Raw genomic sequence first — 26283 nt, 5'->3', positions numbered from 1 at the left:
CTTTCATTATGAAATCTGAGGTAGTTTTGCTCATTCCCTACTTAAAATGGCAATTCTCTAAGAGTGCAGATTACACGGGCTTCCAAGAAAGATTTTTTTTTTTTTTATTATTTATTTGCGAGAGAGACAATGAGAGACAGAGCGCATGAGAGGGAGGAGGGTCAGAGGGAGAAGCAGACTCCCCGCCAAGCAGGGAGCCCAATGCGGGACTCCAGGATCATGACCTGAGCCGAAGGCAGTCGCTCAACCAACTGAGCCACCCAGGTGCCCCCCAAGAAAGATTTTTGATGCAGTTCATATAAAAGAGTCATCACTCCCAAGATTTCGCTATTATGAGCAAGGGTTACTCCTTTCTTCCCCATTTACACCAGAGAATTCCAAATGCTTACTGGGCTTTTGCTACCTGGTGGGAGCCTGGGCTTCTTGAGCCCTTTTAGTAGAGAAAGAGTAATATTCCCAGAGCCATGAAAACATGAAAATTCCCCCTGTGCTTAAATACTGAGATTTACCAAGGTCTACTTTTGGAGGCTTCCTACTTCCCTACACATACACACATGTGCAAGCTGCTGAAGATTTATGCTGCAACCCCAAGAATAAGCTAATTTTGTCTGCATTCACTTGGTGAGTTCAAAACTGTGACTTCTCCCTCATAGTGACTAGATTCGGAAGAACTAATTTCTGAAGTCTCAGAAGAGTGGTTAGGTCTGAGAAATAACTTTTTCCGTCTATAAGGCTCTTCTGTGGTTATTACTAACCTTCATTGAATCTGCCTGTCCCACGGTGCGGCCTGGTGGAAATATCCTGCTGGGTCATCCTTTCTGTCCCTCGCCTTTCAGAGGCTCTGTAGCAGGTCAAGAAGAGTGGCCATCCCTGGGCTCTTGCAGGCCCTAGTGACTTTCTGTCCTTCTAGAAATGTTCGTTTTCGATTTATCAAATATTTCGAGCCTACAGTGAAGTTCAAAGAATAATTTAACTGTCATGTGTCCTCCAAAGATTTTTCAAGTATTATTAACCTTTTGCCATTTTAGATTTTGAAAAATAAAACATTACAGGTCCAGTGGAAGATCACTTCGTATTTAGTTTCGGTTTCCTTTTCCCATTGTTACCCAGAGTATTCAGTATCTTGAAGGTGATGAGTATTATTGCCATTTTACTACATATATATGATAAATAAAAAAATTATAGCATCGTTATGTATTTTTAAAAGATATTTAAACGGCATCACAGTGTACTTGAGACCTTTTCCAAGTTGCTTTTTTTTTTTTTTTAAATTGAAGTATAGTTGGCATACAATATTATATTAGTTTCAGGTGCACAACATACTGATTCGACAATTATGTACATTATGAAATGCTCACCATGATGTGTAGTTACCATCTGTCACCATACAGAGTTATTATAATATGATTGACTGTATTCCCTATGCTGTACTTTTCATCCCCATGATTTTTTAATTTATTTTATAACTGGAAGTTTGTACCTCTTAATCCTCTTCACGTATTTCAGCTCTCCCCCCACTTTCTTGCCCTCTGGCAACCACTAGTTTATTCCTTGTTTTTATGTGTCTCTTTTTCTGTTTTTTGTTTCTTTGCTCATTTTGTTTTTTAGATTCCACATGTAAGTGGGATCATTGGGTATTTTTGTCTTTCTCTGTCTGACGAATTTCACTTAGCCTGATGCCCTCTAGGTGCATCCATGTTGTTACAAATGGCAAGTTCTCATTCTTTTTTATGACAGAGTAATATTTCATTGTATATATGTACCACCTCTTCTTTATCTGTTCATCTATCAGTGGACACTTTGGTTGCTTCCATATCTTGGCCATTGTAAATAATGCTGCAATAAACATAGGGATGCATATATCTTTTCAAATTAGTGGGTTTTTTTTTTTTTTTCCAAGTAAATACCCAGAAGTAAAATTACTGGATCATATGGTATTTCTATTTTTAATTTTTTGAGGACCCTCCGTACTGTTTTCCACAGTGGCTGCACTAGTTGGCATTCCCATCAACAGTGCATGAGGGTTCCTTTTTCTCCACATCCTCGCTAACATTTGTTATTTCATATCTTTTTGATATAAGCTATTCTGACTGGTGTGAGGTGATTATCTCATTGCGGTTTTGATTTGCAGCAAGCTACTTTTAACATCAACATTTAAGAGTCATTTCAGTATTAGTATATTAAAATCAAGTTCATTTATTTTTGAATTCTATATCATATTCCATTATAATACTATACCACAATGTATCCATTATTTTATTGATGGACACTGGACTGTTTATGATTCTGTTTTTGCTGTTAGTAACACCATGAAGAGCCTTGTCCATGTATGAGAGTTCCTTTAGATCTGCACTGAATAGTACAGTAGCCAGTAGCTTAAAATGTGGCTAGTCTAAATTACATTGTGCTGTCAGTACAAAATACACACCAGACTTTGAAGACTTAGAATGAAAAAACAAGTAAAATATCTCATTAATGATTTTATACTCATTGCCTATTAAGATGACAATATTTTTATATATTTTATTAAATAAAAGATATTATTAAAATAATTTCACCTATAATTTGGCTACTAAAATGTTTAAAATTATATATATGACTTGCACTATAATTTTGTTGGACAAGGCTGGTCTAGATCAGGGATCAGTAATCTACCATCTACAGTGTGGTCATCTGTGTTTGTAAATAAAGTTTTATCGGAAAACATGTCCATTCATTTGCGTAGAGTCTACGACTGCTTTCCTGCTCCCAACAGCAGAATTGAGTAGTCGTAACAGAGACCATATGATCCATAAGCCTAAAATATCACCCATCTGGCCCCTTAAGGAAATGTTTGTTGACCACCGATTCTAGAGCAATGATTTTTAGCCTTTTTTTAACAATGACCCACAATAAGAAATATATTTACTATCATGATCTGACAAGCACACACCTGAAGCAAGTGTCACAAAACAATGTTTCAAAAATCCTTACTATAATATTTCATGTTTTCTGGCCCCATAGCAGCATATGTTGTTAAAATAAACTGCTGGTAAACTGCCATGACTCACTAAATTGACTTAGCCATTCATTCACTACTAGTGATTTGAATAACATTGCTCAAGGAATATATCCAAGGTGTGTGTGTGTGTGTGTGTGTGTGTGTATTCACACATACGCTTATTTACGTGTTTTTTAGCTTTATCTGTTTATATACATTTCATTCAGTGTTTCTCTAGGTTTATGGAATGGGGAGCTTTGTCCGCTCAGCAACTCTGGTGCTGGAACTTGTCCCTTGGCAGTTTTCTGGACCTGAGGAGCAAGAGACTCCAGAGGCCACTTTGGAGGGGGCTGGGTCGTTGCACTGCCACAGAGCTGGCTTCTCTCCTAGACTGAGGAGTTGTCATTACTCACAACTGCATATCTAGGCTTTATCTGCAAAAGCCATGATTGATGGATCTGATGAGAATAAAAATATTTTACAAGACTTTCTCTGATTTTATTTTGCCAGAGGGTAAAATAAAGATAACTGACTGCCACAGCACTTCCTAAGGATCTGATATTTCCCAGAGCCCTACAGTGACATTAAAATGTAAGAAATGGTCTTAGAACCTTGCCATCACCATCACAACTTATATTTGACAGCTGTAAAATATTTTTCAATGTGGTTCTAAGAATTGGGGGTGAGGAGAAGGATGTGTTCCTAAAGAGTATTTCATGGTAGCTAACAAACTTTCTCTAAACTTTTCTGGTAATCAGCACCGGATCCCCCGGACTGCAAAGACCAATGCAGGGCCTGGCAATGTTGTACACAAAGAACAATCGATAAATTCTTGACTGTAAGGTCATGTGCATTAAATAAGGCGGTTCTGATGCCAAATCAATACTGCATTGTCTATTTCCTACAGCAGATATTGAGATATAGATCTGCTCTAGTGGGAACAGGAATGTCATCAGGAAATATCAGTTCAGACAAATCTGGGTTACCACCAACAGGGAGAGAGCTAGATGGATTGTGGTCTGCCTCATTTCGTGGTGAAAATGTCAGGTCAGAGTGAATATTCATGTAGTCCTTGGAGAAAGGGAAGGAGAAATCAATAAGCTAACCGCTCTACCTGATAATGGCAGTGTTTTCTCCAAGGCAAGTTATTTTTCTCTTGAACTTGGTATTCCGGTCCTGGATATATTGGTAATGATGTCTTAGAGATGCAACGAAAGATTTCATAGAAAGCCTAAGGGCAGATTCTGTACTTCAGGAAGAAGGGTTATGTTAACATGTTTCTGAGCATTGCACTAGAAGTCTGGTTAAATTGATATAAAGTTTTCCTTAATTCCAAGGAACAACCTAGAACCTTTAAAGCTCTGTCAAGAGAATGCCAGGCAAAAAGAAATCCCACCTTTTTAGTCCTAATTTGCAATTCACTTGCCCTGTGATCTTGCAAAAGCTACCCAATCTCTGTATATCTCTATACATTGACTCTTATGATAATGTTCGTGTTTTTCTTCATAGAGATGTTACACAGTAGGTGATGTAAATGTTATGGCCAACAGGGTCAGCATACGAAGGCATATTTCCTCCCAAACCATGATTTGGCATTTGTCTAAATTTTGTAGACTCACTCCTCCGAACCACACTTGAGAAATCTCCTACCATTCATGTGCATAAGGTTTCAAAAGAGTGCCCGTTCTCTCTTCCCAAAATCATTTTTTCAAAACTTGCTGGTACTGTTCAGGCTCCGGGAGCATAGTAGGTTCATGACCCATCACCTGGTTTTTTAAGAGAAACCAAATTAATTGCCTTTACTGTTTGTTCTCACATTTTCCAGGCACCTTTTAAAGATGAACAAGAGCAGCTCTGATTTGGAGAAAGTGAGCCAGGGCTCTGCAGAGAGCCTCAGCCCTCCCTGCAGGGGTGTCCCCGTCAGCTTCACCACGGGTTCCACAGACAGCCTGGCCTCGGACTCCAGGACCTGCAGCGATGGAGGTAACAGATTTCACCTTGACGGGGAGGCTTAGATTCTCCCGGGTCTGGAAGGCCAGCCCTGGGCTCACTGCCACGATTGGGAATGGCTCAGCTGGACCTACCGTCTTGGTCCTGCTTTGCCCATGAGGTAGACTCCACCCAGGAACAGTTGGCATTAATCCCCTGTTGGATACATGATGAGGCGCCTCATTCTGCGCCCTTTCCACTGACACACAGTGCGTCCACTGATTCCTGGGGTGATGAGCCATTTATGTATAGGTCTGTTCTCCATTTCTGTCCTCGGGATTGGTTCTCAGGGGATTAGGTACTGCCAACCACAAGTTTTCACCCTCCATGTTTCTCTCTCTCTCTCGCCCTCCGCCATCTTGTTCGCCCCTTCATGTGTATGAGTGCACACCCATGTGCATACACGCACACACACACCTGGACACAGCAGGTGCTTATATAAATGTTTGTTGAATTAAAGCATGGAGGCTTCGTGAGGCTACCATCCGTCCCACTCCCTGGAGAAAGCTCTAAGGTATACTATGTGGGTATGTCCTGATTGGGCACATTCCTGAGAAGGAACTCTTGTGTTTCTGTAGTTGTGATAGGTAGTATTAAAACCTCTCACCGTTTCAACATTCTTTGTGCGCGCGTGTGTCTTCTGCATTTCTCTTAAACTTGTTTTAACATGTTAGTTTTCGACATGTGCTAACATGACGACCTTTTCTCACTCCTGTGGAAATATTTCTTCCCAGCAGGCAATTTTGGAGTCGAGGCTTCCATTGTAAAATCACAATCACCAACATATTTCGATAGGAAAGATGAGTACTGCTAAGTCTAGAGTATATGTTGTGTCAGTCTGCGGTGTGTTCTTATGGGAAACTTCTGATAGCTCAGACTTCAAAACAGGAAATCTCTTAGTCTTGATTGGGGTGGGATGTAGCAAAAGAGGGCTTGCTTTCTCTGCAGATTTTCCTGGGCTTCCATTTTTTTTCCTTTTCCCATCAAATTGTGCAAAAATTCTCTGAGGTGGGTTATTCCACAGAGGTGGGCTGGGCTCGTAGACTGTTGGACCCTGTGCCCTGATGTGCTCTCTCGGGGATTGTGACCAATTCTGAGGGAGCAGTGTACAGTGGAGCCCCACTGGCCACCAGCCAGCTCATGTTGATGAGAACTCTACCTAACTGTCTGTGCACTGGGCTAGTCAGAACCGGCAAATCATGTTTGCTCTCAGGACTCTTCAGGTCTAGCTAGGAAGACGAGCCTAAAACACGTGACACACAGGTGGCTGGTCTAAGCTAGGCGATTGGGCTTCCCAGAACATGAATGTTGATCAAGGCTTCCAGAAGAAAGAGGAATCAATGAGGGCTGAGGAAGGGTTCAGGGAAGGCGTTTGGAAAAGATGGCACTTCAATTCATGTCTCAAGTGTGGTTACAATTGAGGAGGTAGAGGGAGGAAAGGGCTCTGCAGGTTACGGAAACAACAAAGGAGGCGCCAAGGCACAGGGTTAGCAGGGCATGCTGGGAAAAGGGCAGGACCACCTGACACACTTCAGTGGAAGCAGGCAAGGGGAAAATGGGACCAGAGGTTGGTGGGAAGGTAGAGGCTGGATTGTACAAAACTCTCAAAACCAATGTGCAGAAGTGGGAAATCATGGAGCCACTAGGGATTTAGGAGTACGATGGTGACACCTAACTCAGACATTTTCTAATTAAAATGAATATATTTTCATGGTTCTGCCTTTATCATGAGCCAGTTATTCAATGGGAATGCACTTCAAAATTTGAATTCCTAGATCAACAAAAAGTGTATACCTTGTTACTAGACTTTGGGTCCTTAGAGTGAACAATTTCTACCTGCTGTTCCTGCTTATGGCTCTGTACCCCAGACCATGCTTTCTTTCTCCACCCTCCCTTTGTCACAAATATTAGACATTAGTCTGGAGACTATCTAGAACCACACTGGTCATGAAATGTGAGGAACCCTTCAGTCCGCTTCTCTTCATTAACCAAGGTGGCTTGCTTTCAATCTGTTCCTAAACAGTTATCTTTCAATCCCATGAATTCTTGCTCACTTTTACGTCATAAAAATAATGTGAAGTATTTATCCATCACACCTTTTGTGACTATTTGTATCTAGTACTGAAGCTGAGACAGTGGATCTGAATAAGAGAGGTAGAGTCAGTTCAAGCTAAAGTTCCTGGAGACCAGAATGTAGTGTCTACTTCTCTAATATTAAATGTAAATATATCATTAGACTATTTGTTTGGTCAGGAAGAATTCACTAATGAAAAGAGATGCCTTTTGTGGACTTTTTCTATCTGCAGTAAAGGCTGACCTGAGTGAGTTGAGGACAAAGTCATTCCAGTGTCATAATAGTAGTTTGTGTAAATTTCTTGGAAGCTTATCACGGTTAGTGGTTAAAGTTAGTTTTCTACTATTTGGGTTCTGTGGCCAAAAGAAAAAAAAAGTTTCACATTTTATAAGGAAAGGGGCGCCTGGGTGGCGCAGTCCATTAGGCGTCCAGCTCTTGGTTTCGGCTCCGGTCCTGATCTCAGGGTCCTGAGGGGGAGCCCCACGTCAGGCTCGGCGCTCAGTGCAGAGTCTGCTAAAGTTTCTCTCTCCCTCTTCCTCTCCCCCTCTCCCCCATGGACATGTGCACCCTCGTTCTCTTTCTCTCTCTCAAATAAATAAATAAATCTTTAAAAAAAAAATTTATAAGAAAAACAAACATAATTGAAATGTATAACTTTGTTGCATTTTAAAAACCAGTGTGTCTAAACTTTATGTTTACAAAGTATCATTTTTATATCAATATTAACTTCACTTCTTTATGCTTGTATTGCATGTCATACCCCTCAAAGCACATCTGTTATCCCATTTGTCCATGTGGGCAATTCAGTTGAACAGTGAGTCAACTCAGTGGAAGGAAAAATCCATGTAAGCAGTTGTTTGGTTTATGCTTGGTTTGGGAGGGACAAACTGCATGTGTCAGGACAGATCCATGAATGCTGCCAAGAGGTGATCTGTAGTGAATAGCTGTGAGGCACAGTGGTCAGCTAAATGACCCCCACAGATGGGCAGCAGAAGACTCTCATGCTTTAAATGGTTCCTTTTTTTTTTTTTTAAGATTTTATTTATATATTTGACAGAGAGACAGCGAGATAGGGAATACAAGCAGGGGGAGCGGGAGAGGGAGAAGCAGGCTTCCCGCCAAGCAGGGAGCCCGATGCGGGGCTCGATCCCAGGGCCCTGGGATCATGACCCGAGCCGAAGGCAGACGCTTAAGGACTGAGCCACCCAGGCGCCCCTAAATGGTTCCTTTTAAATAGGTGAGCCTAATGTCACATGAAGATCATTTTCCTCTTTGATTTAGGATAACGTTAAAATTCAGTGCCACAGTTCAACATAAATCCTGGATGCCAGGTTCCCACAGTACAGGAGATTAGAAAGAGCTCTGTCAAACTGAAGCTGTTGGCACCAGCAATAGATAAGAGGTCTGGCCACACAGTGAATGTAGGTATGAATTCACATGAAGGTATGTACCAGGTCAGTGTTCGTATTTTTATGGTTAGCAGACCAGAAATATGGCCAAGTTAATGAAATATCTTGATAGTAGTCAGCTTCTTTTCCTCAGTAATTATGCCAAGAGGATTTTTTTTTAATATTTTAGTTATTTGAGAGAGAGAGAGAACGTGCACAGGAGAGAGCACTAGTGGGGGAGGGGCAGAGGGAGAGGGAGAAGCAGACTCTCTGCTGAGCAGAGAGCCCGATGCCATGCGATGCGGGGCTCCATCCCAGGACCCTGAGATCATGACCTGAGCTGAAAGCAGCCGCTTAACCCACTGAGCCACCCAGGTGCCCTCCCCACAAGAGGATTTTTAAAATATATACATTAGTTCAGTCACTGACTTGATAGGTATTTGTTGAATCCAAACCTTGTGCTGGGTACAATTTTAGATGTTGAACATACAGCAATGACAAGAAAAATGCCCAGTTCCTTCTTTCACATTCCAGTGGGGAGAGATGGAGAAGGAGAAAGATACAAAGGGCTAAAGTAGCCAGTGCGTCAGATGGCAGTAAGTGCTATGGGAAAAAATCAAGCCAGGAAGTGGGCGGGGAGGGGGGGGGTGGATCTGTCAAGAGAGACGGTAAGTCCACAAAGATCAGAGGTCAGTCAGGAGTGACAGCCTAACCTTCACTGAGCATTTGCTCCCCTACTCAGGCTGTTACCTGAGACTCTGTAAGAAGAAAAGGTGGCCCTTAAAAAGGCATCTAAAACTCCCTAGCTGAAAATAGTGTGTTCTGACTATCGAACAGGCTGTCAGAGCACTTGATCCTAAACTGGCAGGGCTGGCCTAATATATTCCATTTGGTGTTTTGCAGTTAGGCCCGCCTCATCCCCTGCCCCGATGGAGACAGACTGAGTCGTGGGTTCTGTTCTGGGAGATGGATTAGTGAAGGATGAAGGAGCTATCCCAAAGGAAAAGATACTCATTTTTCAGAATGTCTGTGGCCTGAGCCCTTACAATATCACAAAAGTGAAGGTTTACCTTAGTTTAAACTATTCCCTTTAAGCTGAATTTTAAAATATATATTACTACTTCAGTAAAGTCAGTACATGTCTCTGGTAACAATTCACATGATGGGGAAAGATATGAAATGAAAAGACAAAGTCATCAGATACCCTCTAAACAAGCTCCTGCCTTTGACACATTTTGAGCATATTTTTCTATATCTTCTCAGAAATTTTTATCCGTATTTATTTTTTTTAATTTTTTTAAAGATTTTATTTATTTATTTCACAGAGAGAGAGAGAGAGAGTGAGCACAAGCAGGGGCAGTGGCAGGCAGAGGGAGAGGGAGAAGCAGGCTCCCCACTGAGTGGAGAGCCCGACGTGGGGCTGGATCCCAGGACCCTGGGATCATGACCTGATCTGTGGGCAGATGCTTAACCAACTGGGCCACCCAGGCGCCCCTTTTATCCATATTTAAAATGTCATAAACCTCAGTACGACACATTTTTATGCTTAATATATCTTGAAGTCTTTCAAATCAGAACCTCTGAATTGATCTCATTTTTGTTAATGCTGTGTATTTTGTCATTGTGCGAAGTGGTTAAACCCCTCTCTTAACAATGCATGGTTAGGTGATTTTCATTACCAGTCTCCAGTAAGATCCCGTGACACACTTGAAGATAATTTGGTGAACATATCTGTAAGATAAATTCTTAGGAGTGGAATTGATATGTCAAAACATACACATTTTAAATAGACGTTCCCAAATTATCCTGTAAAATGTCAATTTACGCTTCCATCAACGGCATGAGAAAGTGCTTTGAACTAACTGTTAATTTGGAAGAAAACCCCTAAATGATCCTGTGTTCTTACAGGACATGGAGAGTGCAGGATTCCGCAGCCACACTGAGGTGGTGGGCATGGAATGTTTGCCATGAGCCAGTTTCCAAACTGAGACAGGGCTTCTCCTCTTTTGCATGTAAATTGCGTTCACATCTCGATTATTGTTTCTTGGGATGATTAAGTGTTCCGGGGAGACTCCTCACAAATGCCACATTTTCCTGCCAGTTGTAAAATGTTAATAATATGCTTCCATTTTCAGACCACGTTTACCTTCTTGAGAAAGCAAGGGTTCTTTTTGAAGGGATACTTGCCTGCTTTTTTTTTAAAAAAACACTTCGAGTTGAGCCTTTCTGATTGTGTGACCAAACAAGAGTTTGCACAGTTTTTCCTTGGAGGAAAAAGCTACATGTGAGGCTAGACCATCCCCTCCGCCACCCACTTCACTGGGTCTCACGGGGTGGGAAGAGGGGGTTTGGCAGAAACCTGCCAGAGTGCCATTGGCAAGGTGCCCACATAGATGGCTTTCTTTGAATGAGGCCACAGGCTGTAGGAGAGGTTTGATCCATCTGCTTTGTTCCCTATGCCTTGCATTTAGTAGGTGCTCAGGAAACATTAACTGAAGGAATGGATAAATCTATACAGCCATTTCCAGCTCTACAGTCTATATCCTCATTAAAAAAAAGAAAATGATCCATGGAACACTCCCAAGTTTTTCAAACCAAAAAAATGCAGTTTGCTTTACCTTACCTGCAGCTGGAGAATAGCCAGACCCAAAAGCTGCGAATTTGGAGGTTGGGTACTCCTGGCCCCGACTCTGCCTTTGGCCTCCACATCTGTTCTGGCCGTCTGCTGTCAGAAGGCAGAGCTGTGTGCCGAGGGAGCCAGACGGGCTCATTCACAGAGCTCAAAATTGGACTGACCACTTCCTCCTCAAACCTACCTCTCTCGTCTTGGCCGAAGAGAACAATGAAGGTACCTATTAAAACCCCGCAAGAAGAGAGGACTCTATGATAAAGAAAACATCACAGTACTACGTCTGAACTTCTGGCCTGCGTTTTTGCCTTGGCTTTAAGCTGCTTATCCCAACCACTGAAATCCTGATTTCTTCTCTGCTTTCTAAATATAATGGCACCAGGGCGCCTGGGTGGCTCAGTTGGGTAAGCGACTGCCTTCGGCTAAGGTCATGATCCTGGAGTCCCAGGATTGAGTCCCGCATCGGGCTCCCTGGTCGGCGGGGAGTCTGCTTCTCCTTCTGGCCCTCCCCCCTTTCATGCTCTCTCTCTCATTCTCTCTCTCTCAAATGAATAAAATCTTAAAACAAAGAAAATTTTTAAAAAAATAAATAAATATAATGGCACCAAGCTAGTATACTTTCCCCTTGGTCTTTTTAAGATCCCACCCGGTGCCCCATATGTGATATGTAGCTTTTCCACCAGAAACACTTTCTCTTCCCTGAAACGGACACACTAAAGAGATGCAGAGGTGTTCTACTCTGTAGTTGGCTACTGGCTTTATATGCCAAACTGGAAATTGGAAGAAAAACTTAGGAACAGGGGTTTGGAGCTCTCTGGACCAATTAGTGTGAGAAGTCATTTAAAAACCTACTGATGATGTAACTATGATGGAGGCAAACTTCCCAGAAAACTATTTTCCATTCTCACCTTTTTTTTACACTCTTAGCTGTAAGCCAGAATTTGGAAATGGGGTGATCTAACACCAACATAAAACCAGGATATATTTGAATTCTTCTCATTGCTGTTGAATCTGAGTCCCGAGAAGATGGGCTGTTGGCCAGAGTTTTTTCAGGACTTTTTTTTTTAGGCATATTTTCCTGAACCAGTGGTTTGCCTGTGATTTCTGCAACTATTTTAGGTGTCAAGGCATATTTGTCCCCTCTCCTTTCTGGCTGTTCTAAATGCAGAGTGTGGTAGTTCTTGCAAATACAGTTGACCCTGGCAAAACATAGGGGTTGCAACACCAACCCCCCGCACAGTCAAAAATCCACATATAATTTTTGACTCCCCAGAAACGTTAACTACTAATAGCGTACTGTTGACCAGAAGCCTGATAACATTAAGAGTCAACTAACACATACCTTGTATGTTGTAGGTATTATATACTGCATTCTTACAATAAAATAAGCTAGAGAAAGGAAAATCATAAGAGAAAATACATTTACAGTACTGTACTGTATTTATTTTAAAAAAAATACATGTAAGTGGACCCATTCATTCTGACCCCATGTTGTTCAAGGGTCAACTGTAATAAGAATCTAGCTGCTCTGTTGCCTACAGCCACATTCATGAGGAGGTTCCCCCATGAAAGAGTGAAGAAACTGGCGGAATCAGAGTGGGTCTTCAGGGGTGCACTCTGGTCCCAAGCAAATAGGTACTGCTTGTTTCATGGTGGAGGAAGCACAGTTTCATCGAGAAGGGCCACACATTGACATCTCTTTCGGAGTAGCCCCGGGAATGCTACCAGCTGAGCTGTTATGTGGTCCTGAGGTGCCCAGGAGCTCTCAGGGTGAAGTATGGTCTTCTCACTAGCTGTGGTTCCAAATCTGGAGAAAAACTTTAAGAAACTGTAAGGAAAGAAATTAGTAAAGAAATTAAGAAATTGAAAGAAAGAGAGAGAGAAAGAAAGAGAAAGGAAGGAAGGAAGGAAGAAAGAGAAAGAGAAAGAAAGAGAAAAAGGAAGGAGGGAAGAAAGAAAGAGAAAGAAAGAAAAAGAAAGGAAGGAGGAAACCTTAAGAAGGATGCCTCAGGTTGGAAGGTGGTTGTGCCTGTTACAGAATTAGGCATTTTTTTTTTTTTACCTCAAAATCACCATCTATGTACATAATACCCAATTATGTGGGTAAGGTGCACATTTCGGGTGAGCCTCATTCCCTGGATGAGGTTTGGGGAGCTACAGCCCTGCCCTGCTGGGGACGAGTGTGGTCGGGGAGCACTCAGAGGCAGTGCTGTCCTCTGATTAGGACCTGCTTTGTTGGGTGACAGACCCATAGCATCTCAGAAACAAAGAAAAATGAACCATTTTCCACCGAATACCCGGTACTCCTTGCCAGATTTACCTATAGATCTGATCAAAGCCGCTGACTAACACACTTCCCACAGGAGAGCAAGGGAACACCCGGAGGGTAAGGGAGAAAATCACTTCCTTCCAACTGCCTGAACACAAGCTATTTTTGGTGTGAAAGCAGAACCTTTTGATTCTCTGGGGTAATCTAGGGAATAAGAAGTGTTACAGGATTTTTTTTTTTTTTTTTAAGATTCCTGCTGTCCTTACAGATTGAAAAGTTAAGGAAACTAGAGGTAGAGGAACTGTGGAAGGAAGAGAGCCTTCTGTCTAGAGGTATTTTATTTCGGGGGCAGCTTTGAGACAAAATGCATGTTGGGAGGGGTTGAAAATGGAGTGAGTGGTCAAAATTATAGACTATTCCTGCTGGAAGGGACCTTCACCATGATGCCATCCGGTCAGTTTTTAAAGGAGGGAACTCAGCCGGGTGAGGGCAACGGCGAGCTCGGGGCTGGTCCTGCTGTCCGCACTCAGACCACCGTCGAGGCAGAAAAGGCCGTCATGGGGGTGTCACCGTGACGGAGAGCAAGGAAGGCAAACCCCTAAGGATGGGGAACTAGCACAAGGCTTAAAGCAGCGGCTAGCCCAGAAGCTGATTTGCCAGACACACCCCAGCCAGCGGGCCTGGGGACCAGAAGGATCCTCACCGTAGGCCGGCTGTCCCTGTCACTGGAGACACTGCTTAAAGCATTGACCAGAGACTCTGATCACACTCCCCTGTCCCCCCCCCACCCCCCCTTCTGTCTGTTGATAACAAATGGAGAATCAGACCCTTTGACACATTCCGCCGTGCCGAATGCAGAAAGGCCAGGAGATGGACCTGTTTCCCCCTGGCTGCCCTCTTGCTCATTACCTGGGTACTTGGTGGCTGAGGCTTAGTGTCCTTTGAGAGCCCCAGGTAAAAGGGGTCTTGCTCTTCCGTTTTTCAGCCCAGGAGCTGGTGAGGGATGCTCCCCCTGCTCTCTCAGCTTCTGCTAGAGGGAGGCACAGAGAGGAAGTGAATGTACAGCCCTAGACTTCAGCTGCCCCCATTGCTGACTATTGCTGACTATACACTTGAGAGGAGAAAAGGTTCCTCCTGGAGAGTGTGGGATGGGGGACCCATGGACCCCAGAGTTCCAGAACCTGCTGAGATCAGCTGCGATCAGGATCTCCCGTCCTCTGGCTGCCTGGCTCTCGCTTGCTGCCCTTCTGACTGGGAGGGGAGAATACAGGGGTGTGTAGAGTTGGCTGGCCTCCTGGAAGGGTATAAATCACTCATTCAGCCTTGCTGGCAGGCGCCCCACCTGTCATTAGCAACGCAGGGTGAGGTGGGAAGGAAAACTGTGATCTTGTGAAGCCACTGGGCAGCAAGAGTGCTTGCCTAGTGCAGATTTGGGAACGTGAGGAGCACTGTGCTTTCTCTGGGGTCTGGGAAGAGAGAGAGTAGAGCCAGGGAAGGTGTTGGTGTGGGGCCCGACTGCCTCCCTGTGCCGCGCAGGCTTCTCCCTGCACGAGCCTGTTGGCCCCCGGCTCGTGCGTTCATCAAGCTGCATGCATCTACCTTACCGTGCTGTGAGCTCTGCGTTTGGGGTTGTCCTGGACAGGAGGCCTCTGCTGTCAGCTCCCTGACTCTGCTCTCATCAGTGAAGCTGAGGCACAGACGTCCGTGCCCACTCTGCCCAGGGCAAGGGGAGCCCTGATGACGTGCGCATGCCCCTTGCTCCCCGAGAGGGACCCTCCTCCCTATGGGGTATCCCAGGTAAGGAGACCCAGCGTTGATCCGAGGGGCCTGGTACCCATGCTTGTTCCTCGGGGGCCCCTTCTGTCCCCACTTTGGTTAAAGAAAGCAGAGGGGGCCTCAGTGTGGGCAGAGAAAGTTGTTAACTCTGTGGGAGCAGCCCTAGAAAGATCCTGTGCATTGACACAGAACTCACAGTTTGCTTCCTTGGGGGTCTTTCGCTGCGTGCCTGGGGCCCATGTTTGCTGTAGTTCTTGCCTTCCGGTCATTCTGCTGAGGTGGGGAGAGGTGTAGAGAGACACCGCATGCCCCGCCCTTAGGATGACACAGCTTGGGGAACTCCGTGAGGGGCGCATGTCCCCATGCCTCTGTCCTTGAATGTAAGACCCATATTTCTCTCACTTTTTAACCTTCGGGATACTGGGAGGCATTTTACGACCTATGAATAATTCAGTTATTGCCCTCAAAGCTGCTATCAAAAGAGTGGGGACATCCTCCAGTCAGTTCTGAGAGTGAAGGAAATGAGGACTATTTCAGTTTGCCCTTTCCCGTGCCCAGTGGCTCTGCCTTTTTTCCTGCCTATTTTTACCTGAACTCCTGTTTCATTGTGAAACCTCCATTTTCTATGCTGATATAAAGCGTGAAGTCCAGTCTTCATCCTGTCTAGACTGGCCCTCCAGCTCACCGTCTGTGATGCTTCTGAACATCCCCATGCTCTGGGGGTGGGGAAGGGGGCTGAGGCCGTGATGGAGTCTCCCCCAGCCTGCCCCCCATCAAGGTCAGCATCCATGTGCCCCACTCTGGGAACTGGGGGTCTAGGAAACACTCGCTTTCCCTAGAGATCTGTTTCTTCGTTTATAAAGTCACGTACCTCCACCTTCTAAGATATTTCTGGGTCTGCCCTGCCCCCCAAGGCACCAGGGTGCTTGTCAAAACTCATAGCAGTACACACTGAAAAGGGGGAATTTTGCTGTAGGTAAATTGTACCCTCTGTTAACCTGACTTTCAAAAAGTCCATTCAAAGCACAGGTTTGCCATTGTTGTTGCAGGCATTGCTTGCAAAATGTTGGAAACAACCTAAGTGCCCATCACGAGAGGATCGGTTAAATACATTATACTTGCATGGATGATATGGGATCGCTGTTAAAGAGAATTGGATAGATCTGTATGTCTGATGTGAGATATCTTCTTCGTGTAAATGTGTGCTGTGCCTTTGTTTGGGTTGTTTGGTAAATCTCCAGAAGGATCCCTGGAAATTACCAGCCGCAGTTTCCTCCGATGAGGGGGACAGGGTGCTAAGGGACACGGGAGGAGGAAGACTTCATTGGCACCGTATACCTTTCTTGCATTGTGGATTTTGTTCATTGTGCGTCTGTTGTCTCTAGAAAATGGATACAAATAAAATGAAGTGCTTTGACCTCGGGGCCCCGGAACCGATTGGCATTGGCCGCTAGCCTGATTGTTGCTATTTCTCAATTTCAGGCCCTCCATCTGAGCCAGCGCACTCACCCACCAGCAGTGGGAAGAAGCTCTTTGCTCCTGTTCCGTTCCCTTCGGGCACCACTGAGGATGTGTCCCCCAGCGGCTCCCTACAGCCCCCGCCTCTCCCCCAGAAGAAGTTAGTGAGCCGGGCAGCCTCTTCACCTGACGGCTTCTTCTGGACCCAGGGCTCCTCCAAGCCAAGAACAGCAAGTCCCAAGCTGAACCTCAGCCACTCAGAAACCAACGTCTGTGCCCACGAAGAGCCCCACTTCAGCTACTCCTCAAGCCCCGGAAGCCGCCATCATCATACCTTCTCCTCTTCTGAACCCCTGGAGAAAACTTTCAAAGGCAACGGCCACTGGGTGCCAGTGCCAGGGCTGGCGGGCAGCAAGAGCGGGTGCGGGAGCCCCAGCCTCCAGTGCAAAGGGGTCCCCTCAGCCTCGTCCTCCCAGCTGAGCGTATCCAGCCAGGCATCCACCAGCAGCACCCAACTCCAGCTCCACAGCCTGCTGAGCAGCATCAGCAGCAAGGAGGGCACCTATGCCAAGCTCGGGGGGCTCTATGCCCAGTCCCTGGTCCGCCTCACGGCCAAGTGCGAGGACCTCTTCATGGGTGGCCAGAAAAAGGAGCTGCACTTCAACGAGAATAACTGGTCACTCTTCAAACTGACCTGTAACAAGCCCTGTTGTGACTCGGGGGATGCCATCTATTACTGCGCCACCTGCTCCGAGGACCCCGGCAGCACCTACGCTGTGAAAGTAGGTACCTCCCCGCCCTCCCCCCGCACCCTGCTTCCATTCTGCACTGCAGCCAGCTGGCCCCAGCTGTGACCGGGCTGTAGGCACAGGTTTGAAGCCTGAGCTTCCTGCTAATACTTAGTGCTCACCGATTTCTCCCTCAGCCCGGCCTGGGACACAGTGTGGTGAGATTTGTAGTGTGAATGTGACATTCGTCCTCTGCATTCAGGAATGGACCTGTGTCATCTAGTTGGAAAACAAGTTGACTTAAATTTAAGGCAGCAGAGAGTTCACTCATTTATTCATCACACTTTTATGGAGGGCCTACTGCATGCCAGGTATTTTGTAAAGATCTGAGTTGATAGAGGTGAACATAAGGTTCCTATGGAGCTTATAATCTAGGAAGGGAGATAGCCAATGAAGATACTGTTCTGCACATGTTAGAGCTGGAAAGAGCTAGGCCTAAGCATCATCTTGAGCAATGAGAGTAATTGCATCGATTAAGCATTTGCTATGCAACAGGCCTCTCGGGTGTATTCACTCCATGACCTCACGGTGTCACAGTGCAGATAGGTTTTACAGATGGGGAATCAGAAGCGCAAAATGATTAAGTAATCTGCCCACAGCTAGCTGGTGGCTGAGATGGCTGCGAATGCTGCTTTGTTTTGCCTGCAACACCTCTGCTGCCATCCTGTCAGTTAAGAAAAAGGAAGTTCCGAGAAGTTAAGTGACTAGCCCAAGGTAACACAGCTCCTGAATCTTTGCCACCAGATCAGGGCTGTTGCTACCCACACTGCCCCCCCCCCCCCCATATTGCTCTCTCAAGACATGGCTCTCAGCAAGCTGGCCAAGCTGTCTGCACCCATCCGGCCACTCTGGTCTCCGACACACACTCTGGTCCTTCCAGGCGGCCCCTTCTCTCATCTTCTTTGGCATCCCTTGAATACCTGGTGGTTCTGTAGCTCTTCTATAAATGCAAGCTTTTGTGGTGAGCAAAGAAGGAAATGCTGAGCTCTTTTCTTCTATCACCTGTCCCCAGATATTCTTTTATTTCCAGTTAGAAAGAAATGCAAATAGTGAACTAACATGAAATGGTCTGGGGAGGAAGGGTAGCTTCCTGCTTACCAGTGGAGGTTTTTTTTTTTTTTTAATATTACGATTATTGGCCAAGGAAAATGGCAGTGACTTTTACTTTGAGCTTTTTCTCTGAAGAACTTGGTGACACAACCATAAAAGATAGATGGGTAACCCCTGATTTATACGTTCAGGGGCTATATATAGTTATTTGCTGCCTTCCTAGAAAAAAACAGGGTGGTGGGGGCTGTACGGCTACAAGGAGGGTCCAGCCGATGGTCCAGAAATCAAGGCCCCCAAAGACGAGGCGGGAATGGCTAAGATGGCAGGGGCTAGATGGAGGCAAACGCCAACGTCCTGTGGGAGAGTCTGTGCATTTCTTGAATCTCATCATCTCTTTCTATCTAAACCCAGCAGCTACATTCTTTTTTTTTTAGATTTATTTATTTATTTGACAGACAGAGAGAGAGGGAACACAAGCAGGGGGAGTGGGAGAGGGAGAAGCAGGCTTCCTGCTGAGCAGAGAGCCTGACGTGGGACTCGATCCCAGGACTCTGGGATCATGACCTGAGCTGAAGGCAGATGCTTAACCAACTGAGCCACCCAGGCGCCCCATGGTTTTTATATTTCTAAGTGCTTGTCGTGGGCAGCTCGGATCTAGGACCTCCTATAATAATGCAGAGTTAGCCACGTTCTCTGCAGAACAAAGCAGAACATCCAGCTTTCCCAGAGGAGGTAAAAAAACAGCATCCCTCCTCATTTCATTAGAAATGTGAACCAGAAGGAGACAGGAAGATAGGCCCTGGCCCTCTAAGGAAGACAGTCCCCGGGTGTCCTATTTGACTTTGCCGGAGACTTGGCAGCTCAAGGACTATCTCTGTCATGTACGGAAAAGAAATTCGGAGAAGAGCTTCAAATATTCAGAGTCTAGAGAACAAGGGTATCAATCTGCAAGCGCGCCTGGCCTGGTAATTGTGGGGCGGGGGCTTTCGGAGCATCCTTTCCCACGTGCTGCTGGTCCACTTCATTAGCGCTGCAGTCTAGACGGAATACAGTCATCTGGAAGCCAAGGGACGGAGCGGTCCCCCCTCCCGCGCCGCCGCCCTGTTGCGGGCCTCGCTTCATCTGTGCCTGGGAAGCAGGAGCCTTGCTGGCGAGTCCCCGTTAGCCAAAGCAGGCTCACACCTGCTCCCACTAAACACCGGGCCCTCCTGTTTATGGGCTCAGCGCCCTGCAGCCGCCAGGAGATTAAAGCCAGCTCTTGAAGCCCTGCTCCGGGCATACGTGGTAGGGGAAAAAGAAAAAAATCATCAGCTGTGTGTGCGTTTTCAGAGCTGCTTTATTCCTCAGCCACCTCCAACCCCAGTTGGGTAATTAGGGACCTGTGTTAAGCCAGCTGGGCCTTCTTTATTTAACAAACGTGACTTCGCCCAGATTTTTAACCACTAATGAGGCTGTGGCTCCGAAGTTTAAAGTGAGACTTGGCTCAGCAAAATGTTTGAAAGTTGAGCTGAACCAAAGGTTTGTGTGGTCTTGCACCAAAACCCGAGCACAAACTCCCTGAAAATGAGGTAGAGGGGGTGAGGGTGGAGAAGAAGCCTCCCCGCCCCTGCGCCCCTTCCTCTACCCACCCCCACCACGCAGCACCCTAAAAACGATCTCAGGGGGAGCCCGCCCAGGCCCCCCCCAGCTTTGCTGACTCTCAGATGCAGGGCACGAGGAAGCTGCGACTGCTAGCAGAGGACCAGCTCACTGATTTTGAAATGCATCCAGCCCAGTTGCCATTTACTCTGCTCCTTCATTTACATGTCTGTGCAAACTGTCAGTGGTGTTTGCTGGGCCCAGGTTTTTGATAGCCTTGAGAAAAGGGATCCTTGGAAACACTTCCCAGGCCCTGGCCAGCTGTACCGTCCAGGCTGGTACAATAACCTGCAAGCCGGCTCTGCATGGCCTCACCACAGGGCTCCAGCCAGACCTGCAGAACAATCACCATAGCAACCTTGTCCAGTGAGTGCTCACCGTGGGCTGGTCACTGGGCTGAGAGCCATGCCTGCCTTGTGTCATGGACTGCTCACGGTGGCCCCAGGGGGAGAAGGCACCTATCACTGCCCCGATTGCAGAGGAGAAACCACACTGAGACACGTCAGGTCGATCCTCATTCTTTGTGGACTCTGTATTTTGGAATTCCCTCACTAAAATTTATTTGTAACCCCAAATCATTTTCTGTGGTCGCTGCCCGCACAGAGTAGGGGGAGATTTGAGTCACCCAAGGAACGAATTCCCAGCCCAGGTGCGACAAGGCAAGTCTCTGGCTTCCTTTCTCAGCACTCATCTGTGAACAAGTGTCCTTGTTGTGGTCTCTTGATTGCTCGTTCTTCCCACGTTTGTGTTTGTGTTGATGATTTCACCGTTGAAAATGACCAGGCTGAGCGCTCCCTGGTATTCCTGAGTGCCAGAAGGTTGCAATGTGCTTCTGGGCGGGTGTTAGGTAAGCTTCATTCGGGCCTGAGTTACAGTGCCGTCGGCCGTGAGTTCTGGGTTAGCGAATCAACAATATCTGCTGCTAAGGCGTCTTTAAACAGAAACACCCACAAAACGAGGTTCTGTACTGGCCCCGTTGGTAAAAATGTTGTGACCAGACGCTTGTAAGAACTCTGCCTTCTATTTCCCTTCGGAGTAGTGGGTCAGTATTCACTCATAACGTGTTCGTGGCTGCTTAATAGAACATAACTACTGCAAATCACAAGAATCGATTGCAACTTGCCAGTGTTTGCAGAGTTCGGAGTTAAGCCAAGGTCTTTTTCACTCCCAAGCGCATATGTTTGGCCCCCGGAACACATCTCACTGGTACAGTCTTGGACAAATAATTTAACCCCTCGGAGCCTCTGTTTCCTCTTCTGTAGCAGCCTGTACTTGCTCCTTCCTCATCAGGTTATCTGAGATGTACCGAGACACTGTGAAAAATGCTTGGTAAGCACAGTGCCTCACATGCAAGTTAGGCAGGTGTCTGTGGTGGCCAAGCAGCTCTCACAGGAGGAGAGTGACCTCGACCTCAGCAGCGCTTTGCCCACATTGCCCCAGATGGCACAGCAGACAGGTCTGTACACAGTGGCTGGGATCGAGATGCAAGACCACTTTTCGAGGACTGCAAAGTCCCTTTCATTTTTTTTTTTTAAGATTTTTAAAACTTGAGAGAGAGAAAAGGTGCAGGTGCCCCTCCCTTCCTTTAATAGCGTTTCAGAAGACTGCCATTTAAAAGCCAAATACAGGGGCGCCTGGGTGGCTCAGTTGGTTAAGTGTCTGCCTTCAGCTCAGGTCATGATCCCAGGGTCCTGGGATCGAGCCCTGCATCGGGCTCCTGGCTCAGCGGGGAGCCTGCTTCTCCCTCTCCCTCTGCCTCTCTCCCTGCTCATGTTCTCTCTGTGTCTCAAATGAATAAATAAAGTCTTTTAAAAAAATTAAACAAATACAGTTGGGTGGACTAGAACAAGGAGTCTGCAACAATGCCCCTCAGATATGTGTTCCAGAGTCATTTCTGTTAGTGTAATAGGGAGCAGTGTCTGGGAGAAAATGTGCTGCCATTTTATTTCTGTTTTACTTCTGTAATAGAGAGATGACTACATTGATGTGTTACCTCCTTCCTTCCCCCCCTCCCCATGATCGTTTTTAAAAGTTTCCTCAGAGGCTGGACTCTCTTATGCTGAGAAGGCTTGTATGGTGGCAATCTAAATAAATCTCCGTGAAAAGATGCTTGCGACAGAACTCCTGAAAATGTCCCCTGTTAGCAGGTGGCGCCTCACAAACACTGCTGTAATCTGTCGTGTGTGGCAACGCAGCAGTCCGAAGGCTTATTCCGGGTTGTCTGCAGGATGATATGTTATAGAGGCAAGGGGCCCTTCTCTGCAGGATTGCACACTGACCCTTACCTTTCTGTAAAGCGCAGCCGAGGCTGCACTGTATCGTTTGGAGAGAGGAGACCACAGACCATCTTCTGTCCCTTTCATGTAATTACAGGGAAATTGAGGCCTGACCGAGGGCCATTATGTCTGGCTCAAGACTCTCCAGTTGTGGCAGCCAGAGGAGGGTTAGCGTTGCTCGAGATGCTCAGGGGCGGGGGGGGGGAGGGGGGCTGGCACTATCATTAGTACAAGACGATGTTGGAGAGGCAGGAAGGAGGTGGTCGTGGGGATTCCCCAGAGGAGTTTGAGATCCCTGCTTGTTTATTCCTACCTTCAGTTTCGAGGGTGCCTTGGGCTCTTTGGCATCCCTAACCCTGGAGACCTTTCTGTTGTCTTTCGGCTCTGTGACTCACCCTCGGAGGATATTGCATGTGGCTTCCCTCTAGCAGTGCCAATGAAATTGGCTGGCCCTGCAGGCCATGGCATCTAGAAACTGGGGCAGCCTGAGGGAACTTGGCCACATCCTCGAGGGGCCTGCCTCTGTCTCTCAGATTCCCTAAGAAGGGAGCACCCCCGTGGTCAGCCATCTCCACTGTCAGGTAGCTGCCTTCGAGTGCAAGGGATGGGGAGTCAGGCTGACAGCCTGTGTAAACTCCTGTCTGGCTTCCTGAGAATTTGTCCAGTACACACAGTGGGCAGACGGATGTCTTCCTACTGATACCCAGGTGCCACCCTGCATGTCGTTCTACAGGAACCCCACTCCTGCTGGGTTATGTAGTAATTTTATGTTTAACTTTTTAAAAAAAGATTCATTTAATAATTTTAGAGAGTGAGCAAGCGGCGGGGAGAGGTAGGGGGAGGGTGGGCAGAGGGAGAGAAAGAATTGCAAGCAGACTCCCTGCTGAGCATGGAGCCCAACTTGGGGCTCGATCCCAGGACCCTGAGATCACGTCCTGAGCTGAAATCAAGAGTCAGCCGCTTAACCAATTGAGCCACCCAGGCACTCCCTATGTTTAACTTTTTAAAAAAATTGCCAAACTGTGTTCCAAAGTGATGGCACCATTTTCCACTCCACCAGCAATGTATGAGGGTTCCCATTTCTCTACATTCTTCCAGACACTTGTTATTGTCTGTCATTCTTATTATAGATGTCCTAGTGGGCGTCCACTAGAACCTCACTGTGGTTTTGATTTGCATCTCCCTAATGGCTACTGATATTGAGCATCTCTTCAGGTGCCTATGGCCATTTATATATGTCTTTGGTAAAATGCCTATTAATATCTTTTGCTCACTTTTGATTGGGTAGCTTATCACCTAATTATTGAGTTGTAAGAGTTTTCTGTTCAATTTTATTAAAAAAATCATTTATCAGCTATGTACTTTGTGTTTTCTCCAGCCTATGACTTGTCTTTTCCTTTTCTTAATGGTATCTTTAGAAGCACAAAAGCAGAATTTTGACCATTATCTGCTTTTTTCTTCTGCGGACCGTGCTTCTGGTATGGTATCTGGCAACTCTTTGCCCAACCCAGAGTCTCAAAGATTCCTGTGTTTTCTTGGAAAATGTGCATTTTTGGCTCATACACTGAAGTCAGTGTGATCCATTTTGAGGTAATTTGTGTGTACGGTGTAAGGGTTTCAGTTCACCTTTTTGCAAATGGATACCCAAATGTCCCAACACCGTTTGTTGAACAGGATGATGGAGTCCCCTCTTGACCTGACTTTGCCTTTTCCCCACAGATCTGCAAAACCCCTGAGCCCAAGACAGCCTCCTACTGCAGCCCTTCTGTGCCCGTGCATTTCAACATCCAGCAGGACTGTGGCCACTTTGTTGCCTCGGTGCCCTCCAGCATGCTCACCTCTCCGGACGCACCCAAGGACCCTCTGCCTGCACTGCCCTCACACCCCCCTGCCCAGGAACAGGACTGCGTGGTGGTCATCACCCCGGAGGTGCCCCACCAGACCGCCTCTGACTTTGTGCGGGACTCAGCCACCAGCCATCAGTCCGAACCGGAGGCTTACGAGCGGCGCGTGTGCTTCCTGCTTCTGCAGCTCTGCAACGGGCTAGAGCATCTGAAGGAGCACGGCATCATCCACCGGGACCTGTGCCTGGAGAACCTGCTGCTGGTGCATTGCTCCCCGCAGGCCTCCCCTGGCCCCGCCTCTGCCACCCCCACGCCCCCTGTCTCCTCTGCCACCTCCAGTGCCCCCGCCCCTGCCGCATCCCCTTCCCCTGCTGCCGCTCCCTCGCCTTGCCCCGCTGCTGCTCCCCCCGCCAGTGTCACTCCCGGTCCCTCAGCTGTCCCCGCCTGCCAGGAAGGGCCCAGGGAGAAGTACCTGCCCCGGCTCATCATCAGCAACTTCCTGAAGGCCAAGCAGAAGCCAGGCGGCACCGCCAACCTGCAGCAGAAAAAGAGCCAGGCCCGGCTGGCACCCGAGATCGTGTCTGCCTCCCAGTACCGCAAGTTCGATGAATTCCAAACGGGCATCCTCATTTACGAGCTGCTCCACCAGCCCAACCCCTTCGAGGTGCGCGCGCAGCTGCGGGAACGGGACTACCGGCAGGAAGACCTGCCCCCGCTGCCCGCCCTGTCCCTCTACTCGCCAGGCCTGCAGCAGCTCGCACACCTGCTGCTGGAGGCCGACCCCATCAAGCGCATCCGCATCGGCGAGGCCAAGCGGGTGCTGCAGTGCCTGCTGTGGGGGCCGCGGCGGGAGCTGGTGGAGCCGCCGGGCACGTCGGAGGAGGTGCTGTGCGGCACACTGCACAACTGGATCGACATGAAGCGCGCCCTGATGATGATGAAGTTTGCCGAGAGGGCGGTGGACCGCAGGCGCGGGGTGGAGCTGGAGGACTGGCTGTGCTGCCAGTATCTGGCGTCCGCGGAGCCGGGGGCCCTCTTACAGTCGCTGAAGCTCCTGCAGCTTCTGTGAGCGCAGCCCCGGGCCCCGCCCTGGAGCGGCCCGCTTCCCTGCCTGACCCCCGCCCCCCCCCCCCCCGCCCCCCGCGCCCAGCCTTGCCCTGGACACGCCCGCCTCCCCCTGGGAAATGGTACAAACGACTGTCGTATTTGGATGTAATATATATAAAAAATATCTAAATATGAAAGACTGCGGCTGTCATTGCCCACTCTGGCCTCCCCTCGTCCCCAGGTCCCCCCAGTTTCCTCCTGCAATCATGTCCACTTCTGGCTCGGCGCCAGGGCCTGGGGACAGTTCTGCTAACAGAGCGAAGCCTGCATTCTGGCTTCGCTGCCTTCTCATGGGATCACTTCACCATCTGGTCAAATGGCTATTTAAAAAAAAAAAAACCAAAAAACCTGAATTTAAAAAAAATGGGGGGGGGTTGAGTCATTAGCAAAACTCTTTTATTGCCAAGTGCCCGGATGTGTTACTATCTTGGTGGGTTAAATTGCATCTAAGCTTCTGAGCCGTGGCTTCAAGACCACTTGAGGGGTCTGTATCTCACACTTCTGAGATAGAGCAGCAGGCCACTCAGCCCCGGGCGTGTGGCCACCACTTAACCTTCCCTGCTCCCCTTCCCACCCAGCAGCCCCTTAGAAAGAACCCGGACCCAACTGTGAGCCCAGCAGAGGTTCCGTTTCCAGTGTGCTAAAGCTGGTTGCCGTTTGTATGGGTCAGAGTCCTGGCCGAAGCGGAATCCACACCAGATGGTTCAAATGAAGAAAATTTAACCGGGCCACTTAGAAAGGCGTGGGCAGGGTTAAGAGCAAATAGGAAAGATGATGAGGCAAAAGCATGGAGCTGAGGTGGAAGAACTAGCTATATTCACCCTCCATCTCCCACCTGTCATCCCCAGGCCAAGCCCAAGAGGGGCCGGGGGATGGAGTCCGCAGGAATGGCCTCCTCCTTGGGGCAGGGAATGGGGAAAGATGGGGTGGGCTGGGGCGGGGCGGGCAGCATGCTACCTCTTGCCCGGACTGTGCTAGAGAACAGCAGTACCAGAATAAAACAGAGGTGTTCCCGCT

General features: G+C 47.4%; 1 protein-coding gene across 1 annotated transcript in view; it reads left to right on the top strand.

Annotated features, from left to right (window-relative positions):
* The window catches only part of PRAG1 (PEAK1 related, kinase-activating pseudokinase 1), a 49125-nt gene extending 23727 nt beyond the window's left edge, over window positions 1-25398 (top strand). Inside the window, 3 exon segments of the mRNA XM_021694197.2 lie at window positions 4806-4963; window positions 16588-17345; window positions 24035-25398. Of these exon segments, the coding sequence (XP_021549872.1) occupies window positions 4806-4963; window positions 16588-17345; window positions 24035-25228 (2110 nt within the window). The 3' untranslated portion in view covers window positions 25229-25398.
* The last annotated feature ends 885 nt before the right edge of the window (window positions 25399-26283 follow it).

The sequence above is a fragment of the Neomonachus schauinslandi genome, chromosome 2, assembly GCF_002201575.2.
Source record: "Neomonachus schauinslandi chromosome 2, ASM220157v2, whole genome shotgun sequence".
NCBI classification, from domain to species: domain Eukaryota; kingdom Metazoa; phylum Chordata; class Mammalia; order Carnivora; family Phocidae; genus Neomonachus; species Neomonachus schauinslandi.
The sequence above is the reverse complement of the archived record's forward strand: the minus strand, read 5'-3'. Positions and strand labels throughout refer to the sequence as shown.